General features: G+C 41.0%; 1 protein-coding gene across 1 annotated transcript; it reads left to right on the forward strand.

The window, feature by feature from the left end:
• The first annotated feature begins 544 nt into the window (after positions 1 to 544).
• On the forward strand, positions 545 to 4886 carry LOC135616940 (ATP synthase subunit d, mitochondrial-like). The gene is made up of 5 exons (XM_065116696.1): positions 545 to 850; positions 2930 to 3011; positions 4112 to 4176; positions 4322 to 4408; positions 4515 to 4886. Exons 1-5 carry the CDS (start codon positions 677 to 679, stop codon positions 4614 to 4616), a joined length of 510 nt encoding a protein of 169 aa, XP_064972768.1. The 5' UTR covers positions 545 to 676; the 3' UTR covers positions 4617 to 4886.
• The last annotated feature ends 3362 nt before the right edge of the window (positions 4887 to 8248 follow it).

Consider the following 8248-nt stretch of genomic DNA (forward strand, 5'->3'; position numbering starts at 1 on the left):
TACTTGATGAATTATCATTTCGTGAATGAACGATAAAACAAACAATTATTTGAGCATGGTATAAGAAAGGGGAGAGCGGCATATGCAAGGCTCACCCCGTTGTTGTTGGTGGAGCCATTTTAGTTAGACTAGCTTTGGTAGTCGGGATTCCCGTTGACACATTTCCCATTCGGCAAAAAAATAACAGTCTATCAATATTGTCGCTCGGGCTATATCACTTGATGTCTGAGTATGAGTCATCACTTGATGTCTGGGTGTAAGTCACATCCGACGATGACAATTGCTATTAGGCCCATGTGATTATTTTTTCGTTTTTTTTATTATTATAATCGATAATGTTAAGACTAAATAAAATCAATTATTTTATTTTTATAATTATAAAAGGTTTAATACAAAATTTTAAATTACATGATCGCAATACTAAAAGATCGAGTACGGGTTGTGCTGATGGACTCTTATAACTCCAGATAGACGGTGATTGTGAGTGCTGATGATCCATTTCTGACCGTTCGATCATCAGATGGCCAACGTTCCGGGTGATCCCTTGTGGTCGAGAAGGCCGCCATCCCATTGTCTTTCGCCTTGCCCCATCGGCGATCGGTACGAAGAGCGAGGGAAGAGACAGGAGAGGCGCTTTCGCCTTTGGAAAGAGGAGAGTCGGTGGAGGAGTACGAGGATGAGCGGGAACGGGGTGAAGAAGGTGGCGGAGGTGGCCGCGAAGGCGACCAAGTCGATCGATTGGGACGGCATGGCTAAGGTCCTCGTCTCCGATGAGGCCCGCAAAGAATTCGCTAACCTTCGCCGCTCCTTCGACGAGGTCAATCACCAACTGCAGACCAAGTTCTCCCAGGTATAGAACCCCCCCTCCCCCGAATCCCATTCCAGTCCAAGCGATATCGGATCCAGGGTTTCGTTTTCTTTTCTTTTAGGCCTTTGATCCGCTATTTTCTTCTGTTATGGGAGTGCTTTTCTGTTTATGGTGCTCTTTGGGAGACGTTCAACTGTGTGATCTCAATGGTCGATTGATTGGACGATGGCCTGGCTTTAGACAATCCGTCTTTTAGATCTCAATCGTAGATTAATAATAGAGTTCTCGATCTATATGATACATGAACAATGTGAAGAAAGGATACAAGAACTTGGAGACGCTGAGATCGATTCCTTCCGTTTTCTAACAACTGTTTGCGTTAGAATAAGATGCTTTTCCCCTGATGAGGTTGTTATTGTTTACCTAGTATCTTAAATGCTGTATCCACCTTTATTTGTGTTTATACCTTTTCTAGGGTAAATCCTTTGAAATTTCATGAGGATGTTCCTTGTATATGTTTGTTTCATTATTTGCTAATGAAGATTGCTGATGATATGTGTAGTGTCAATCAAGAGTGTCCTGTTTGTCTTACTTATATGTGAGAGATCTTCATTTTGAAAGGATGATCTCTTTTCTTTCAACATACTTTTAAAACTAAACAGTTGACATTCTTCTATTTTTCTTTTTTCTTTTTTTTTTGTATAAGTGTGTGCTATGGTCACTGCTTAAATACTTATTTGAAAAACAATTGGTGAAAACAGCATGGAGGATTGAAAAGGTATGCTGCAATGATTAATACATCTAATGATAGTGGAACAGGATAGAGAGTTTACCATCATAAGCATCTTAATGTATGGGAAATTGGTATGCGGAGTGGGGTGGAATGTCCGTCAGCGTCCAAAATTAAGTGAATTCTCTGGATATTTTAGGTATTTCAAACATGTTAAAAATGCTGTTCAATACCAGAGAAAACCCAATCACTTGTTGAGCGTATGTTTCTTTTCTAGGTTTTTGTGTTTTAACTTATGGAAATAAACATCTGTATAATTTTGTTTCCTTTTCTAGTAGAATACATTAATGGACAATTAGGTCTGATTTCATCCAAGAGAAAATGAAAACAAAATGATTCAATATTATCTAGATATGGCCAAACGAGTTCTCTACAGACATGCATAGCTGACTACATAACAGAGGCATATGCTGATTACAGCCCTGTTAAGGAGTGGATGCAACCTAGAAGGGACTGCATACTGCAGCCTGCCTTAGACTTCACTATGCCAGTCAAGTGGGGCCGAGGTGTGTGACATTGGTCCTCTTTTTGACTAGCATAGTAGTTTGACTAATTTGGAAGGCTTAGAGGAATTATTCCAACATCATTACCATCTCAGGACAAGTTTACCATTCAATTTCAACAATTAGTGCTTTCCCTACCTGTGTTGGGAGTGGACCAGAGACCCAAGACCTACTCTATAGTGGACTTAGGATGATATGTGACAATCATTTTCTTGTTAGTTCTTTAAGGTTGTGTTGTATCAAGAAATGCACATTGGCAAAAGGTTTTCCAAATCATGTGTTGTATACATGCTTGGTAACTTATATATGTTGCAAAGTGGTATCATACAATGTCACCTCTGTCATGTTCAAGATGTGTTTATGCATGTGCTGGATATTGTACATGGATACCGTACATCATGCCAGTAGCATTTTTCTGCATCAACCACTGATAAAAGCTATGCAGTTTGCAGCATTCCTGCCTGCATTTGTTGGATATGCATGCATGAAATTTAGTTCATATTCTGTATATCATCTCTGACTTAGATTTGCATATTGTCTCTTTTTCAATATGAATATCTTCTTTTTTGTTAATTCTTCTGTTTTTATTTGAATTACGGGTTCAATGATTAATTGCTCTTGTTTACCTCTGACATAAAAATTGATGGAACAAACATATTGATGACATGTCTGGCTATAAGTTTGACTTTTTTGTCCATGTAGTGTTATTTTCATTCTGTTCTAATTCTCTAGTCTTGTTAGAAACAAAATATTCTCTTTATTTTTTTAGGTGTTAATTCTTTTCTCCTTTAATGAACGTTCCCTAATTTTTTCCTTCATAACTCGTAGGAACCTGAACCTATTGACTGGGAATATTACCGAAAAGGAATTGGGTCGCGCTTGGTGGATATGTACAAACAGGCTTATGAAAGTAAGGTCCATATCCTGATAGCCTTTGATGGATGCTTGAAATATTTTGTTGTAATTTTCTTGAATGGAGGTTTTCTTATGTCATTATATAAAAGAAATAGGCTCTGAGAAATGCCTGAGTCGTGTCTATCAAGTTGTGACCAAATTGAGAAATATGTTCCATTTCTGTAATACACTGTTATTAACTCCATTTTTCAGTGAAAAGTCCGGTTGCAGAAGTAACACAGCGTATCTTCCTTAGCTTATTTGTGGTGAATTTGTATTGGATAGAATAAATGCTGAATGTATTAAGAACACAGTGATCATCAATTAAATTCTGATCCAATAAGACTGTTGAAGCCAGTTCTTGTATTACTGGAGTGATGGGGTTGAGTATTTTGGCTTCCACAAAGATATAACATCTAATTGAGGGTTAAAGACAATATTGTGGATACAATAGAACAAAGTTTCTTGTACGGCTTAGTGATAGCTTCCCCATTTTTTATTTGGTCCTTCTTACTAAGATTGAAGGTCTGTCTCTGATTACTAAGACTGGAAAGGTTCATTCTAAACAAGTTCCTTTTATTTTTGGCAAGGACATTCAATTTTTTTTATTTTTGAGTTGAATATCTCATTCTATTTTTATAAACTGTGCAAATAATTATCTGTATCTGGTTTGACTTAAGATAAGATCAACTTTTCTCAGTATGATTTTTAGCAACACTATATTATGCTACAAGTAAATACAGTCTGATGTGAGTCATCTTCTCATGTTTGGACTTGCTGCAGATGTGAATGAGGTCTGAGAAAATTCCTTTTTACAGTTCTCTTCTGCAACCTTCAGAGATCTACATTGCCAAATATTCATGTGCCTGAACTCCATTTCCTCCTTTCCCACCAAGTTTTATCTTACACAAGCTTCATATGTATTGGGAATTAAAAAGTTTGGCCATTTTTGAACTTCAATCGTAAAGCTGATGAGTGTGACAGTTTATATGAGAAGACATTGGGTTGATGATCTGAATCCAGTGCTTATTTTGATGGAAGCATGTTGATTAAATATGTAGATGCTTATTCTCTCATATATTTTATGCTGAGTGACTTAGTGTTATTCATTTGCAGGTGTAGAAATCCCCAAGTATGTTGACACTGTGACTCCAGAATACAAACCCAAATTTGATGCCCTGGTGAGAGATCTCACTTCTTTGATACCTATCTTTTTCTGTTCCACATCCTGGTGAGAATTCTTGGGTTGAATCATGAAGAATGCTGTGGTACAAGAAACACCCTTGATTACTGTTCATTTTTATCTATGCTGTTCTTCGTCGGCAGCTGGTTGAGTTAAAAGAAGCAGAAAAGAAATCTTTGGCGGAATCAGAACGGCTGGAGAAAGAAATAGCTGAAATTCAGGAGATGAAGGTGAGGAAGCAGCATTTCCCAATGATGGCCACTGCCACAATTTAGTTACTGCTTCATAGCCATTGTTATTTTTGTTGGTTCTGAAAGAGTCTTGTTTTGTTTGCAGCAAAAAATAAGCACAATGACAGCGGATGAATATTTTGAGAGCCATCCCGAGGTGAAGCAGAAGTTTGATGATGAGATTCGAAATGATTACTGGGGATATTGAGTATCCGGCATCTTTCTTTCAGTGACTGGGCACGTCTTGGGATTTCTAATAAATCTATCTATCCTCAGTTTCCCTGTACATTGGAAAGGTACCAATTTGAGCAGGTGATTTGCCAAACTGTCATCGATGTTGTGCTTCATCGTTCTGTTTAATTTTTGCCCTTGTTTCTTTTCCTTACTATTAGCCAATAACCTTGTTCTGTGGCTCTCTTTAGACAAACGAGATCTACATGCAAGCAGTTTTTTATGCACCGATCAACCAAATTTCCCATGATTCACTGTCATTTCCAGTTCAATATCCATAATTTTTTATTACCGTCGGATATGTCTATCGGGAGCTTGACAATCGCTTGCATGTCGGCCTTTCAGAGTTTTCTTTCTTAGTCGACGATAACTGTGATGAATAGAATTCCGACGAGCCCCCTATCTTTCCTTTTTCATGTCATGTTGGAATTGATGTGGCAGCGGGGGAAGTGTAAGGAGCTTTGATGATCCTAGCTTTGGGTCAAGTGATCCGCTTAATGGCTCGGTAGCGAGGCGATTGCCTACCTTTGTCATAGATGTCGCAACAGGCATCAACGAGGGTCCTAAGGTAGAGGAATTTAAATGACACAATTGTGGAATAGGATAGCTTGGGGGCATCGTCGTCGGAGTTGACGGTGAAGAGGCGATCAGAGTTGGAGCGAGCATTGTCCTTGTCGGAGTACTATCCGCGAAGAAGATGTTAACGACATTGACAAAGGAAGAGCACGAAGGCGGCAGCAAGGATACCAAGGGTGAGGAGGGCAGTGGTGATGCAATTGTCGAGCAACAAAAAGGCCATTTCGTTGCTCGGCAACTGCGTTGCTGCCATGCTCGCCATCGCCTTCGCACTCTTCCTTCATCAATGTCGTCGGTGTCTTCTCTACGGGCATTACTTCGATAAGGTCGACACTCGCTCTGACTCTAACCGTCTCTTCCCCGCCTACTCTGTCGTGTCAGATGGTGGCACCCCCAAGCTGTCTCCTTTCGCAGTTGCGTCATCTGAATTCCTCTACCTCAGGACCCTCGTTAACGCTCGTTGCGATGTTTACGACGAAGATGGTGGTTATTGACCTATTGGGTGGATTGCTCGACCCGAAGTTAGGGTCGTCGGAGCTCCTATTGCTCCCCTCGTTGCCACATCATTTCTGACATGGGCATGAAAAAGAGAAGAATGAGAGGCTTGTCGTAGGAGGAGTTCTATTCGTCGATGTTATCATCGTCCGAGAAGGGAAGCCCTAGAAAGCAAGCGGTTTTCAAACTCTCGATGAATGTATCCGACGACAGTAGAAAAATATGGGTCTTAGAATTCAACGTTAAGTATGCCATCGTACCCGTCATCGACGTAGTTGACGAACGACCCTCACCTCTTGTTATCGCTCTTCTCATCACAATTGTCACCTGCGGTCCCTAGTGCCATTGTCGTTCACCATCGCTAATGTCATCCATCACCATCAAGTTCAAAATATTTTTTATCCTTTATTTTCATTTTTTTTTGGTAAAATCAATAGGTAAGTGAATATAGATATTTTTATTTTCGTAATTATAAGGATATTAATATATTTTTTTGAAATATAAGGACTTAGAGGTTAAAGATAATTAATTAGAAATGACAATGGATTCGAATCTGAATCTATCCGTATCTTGAACCATCAAATACCGGATTCAAAGACAGAAAGGTAACACTCCCAAGGACAGAGTGCACAGCAGCAAGAGATGGAAGTGCACGTGACTTAAATTAGCTGAATCATAGCCGGTTCCTGGCAGACCAACAGGCAACCTTACACCCCAAATTTGACCCATGTTGTTTTCTTGAGTTGGCAAACTACCTTTCCCACGACATGCATCCAGTTTGATACGATTTTCCAGTTAAAAGAGTACATCCAAACATCGATGTAAAAAGCTCGGCTCACGGGTTCCTCTGTTCCGAAATCGATGTCGACAGAAACTTCTAGAAGTGGGTCTGGTCTCGAAGTAAATTGATGGGCTATTTTTGCTCGCATCGGAGCAAGACAAGACGAGTCGTCACTCCACTTAGGAAGACTGGCCATATAAAACTCCGGTGGGTGGTCAGTGGTCTAATCCGGTGGGGTTATGTCCAATGCTATTACCTCAATCGGCGACGCAGATAAGAAGAGTCGTCGCCGACCTCCTCTCTACTTAATTATTTATCGTACTCGGAGTGCCCGTTGACATTGAGCATCCCCGTCAAAAAGGAATCAAAAGTCAGCAGTGGAGGATGAAACGTGCCACCAACGCGCTTTTTACCTTGTTGACTTTGGCTAATGCTTTACCTTTGGAAAGCACTGAGCTACTCTAAAACTCTATTATGTAGACATTGGGCGACTTTTTATGGAATAATTTCAGATTTGTGGCTCTTTTTTTAATAGGAAAATGATCAAAATGTCCTCCGATAAATGGGCTAAACAGCATCATATGAATATAATGGATTCATTAGTGCCTTTGATTATTGAACCAAAACATCATAACTAAGCAATGTCCCTCTTTATTATTATTATTTTTTCATAATAAATGAACCTAATATTATAAGATTTTCATAAAATATTGATATATAAGTTTAAGCTTAAACGATAAGAATTAGATTTTTTTTGTCATCTATTATTTTGAAATATGTAGAACTTTTATAATTGCTATTTGAAACTACCCAGACTCCCATACAAATTATTTTATAATTGATAATTTGTTATGAAATTATGAAAATGGAGCTTAATTCAAGAAAACTCATAGATCACGAGGCTTTTCCTGAAACATCGCCCATACTAATAATAGATCATGCCCTCTCATCTAAAAGCCATACCATTTGCACGCATCCGAAACCCCCCTATCCGATCACGCGTCCTCCGTCCTATCCGATGACACGATCACGAGCTCGTGACCGAGATATAATACTCGCACCAGGTCGAGCCACGTCATCCATCCCTCTCCCGTCTCCCTTTCTTCTCCCACCGCCTCGCGTCCGTCCCATTCCACAAATATCTCGTCCCAGCCGGTCGCGCACACCGTCATCAAACGGGGGATCTTTTTTCTTAGTTGCGAACGCGATGTTTAATCTAACGTTAATTCTCCGATCAGGAAGATCGCGTTCGACCACTGCAGGATTACTTACGCTTGGAAGGGACTCCGACGGCAGAGAAGGTGGACACGTAGCAGCAAGCTTTAGGAATTCTAGTCGATTAAAAGATGGTTTAGGGACGGCGAATTCATGACGCCCGCCGCCCATCGCTGCTGTTGACGGAAAATTACAGCCCTCCCACTACCACCGGCCAATTGCGTAAAGCCGCGCCGCCGGTAGTCCCTCCGTCGTCCACCTGTTCGCTCTCACCACCACGACCCCTTGTTTCTCATCCTCGCGGGTCCCACAGCCGTGCCGCCACCGTTTAGGTGGGTCCGGATAAGCGTGCGTGGCACGGGCATTACCACCATCATCGTCACGGAGGTGGGACCCACCCCGGGGAGCGAGAAATATCAATGCCACGTCGGACCGTGAGGGCGAAGCCCGGCCTCCAGAGCGGCCACGCCGGGATCGCCCACGAATCTTTTACTGCCCCCTCCCTCGCCCACCCGACCTCATCTCCCGTAAGATAAAGGATA

The sequence above is a fragment of the Musa acuminata genome, chromosome BXJ2-7, assembly GCF_036884655.1.
Source record: "Musa acuminata AAA Group cultivar baxijiao chromosome BXJ2-7, Cavendish_Baxijiao_AAA, whole genome shotgun sequence".
NCBI lineage: Eukaryota > Viridiplantae > Streptophyta > Magnoliopsida > Zingiberales > Musaceae > Musa > Musa acuminata.

Excerpts from the sequence above, each read along its gene's own strand:
- LOC135616940 (XM_065116696.1), top strand. The coding sequence starts at position 677 with ATGAGCGGGAACGGGGTGAAGAAGGTGGCGGAGGTGGCCGCGAAGGCG. Across the intron at positions 851-2,929 it reads TGCAGACCAAGTTCTCCCAG|GAACCTGAACCTATTGACTG; the intron begins GTATAGAACCCC and ends CATAACTCGTAG. Across the intron at positions 3,012-4,111 it reads GTACAAACAGGCTTATGAAA|GTGTAGAAATCCCCAAGTAT; the intron begins GTAAGGTCCATA and ends ATTCATTTGCAG.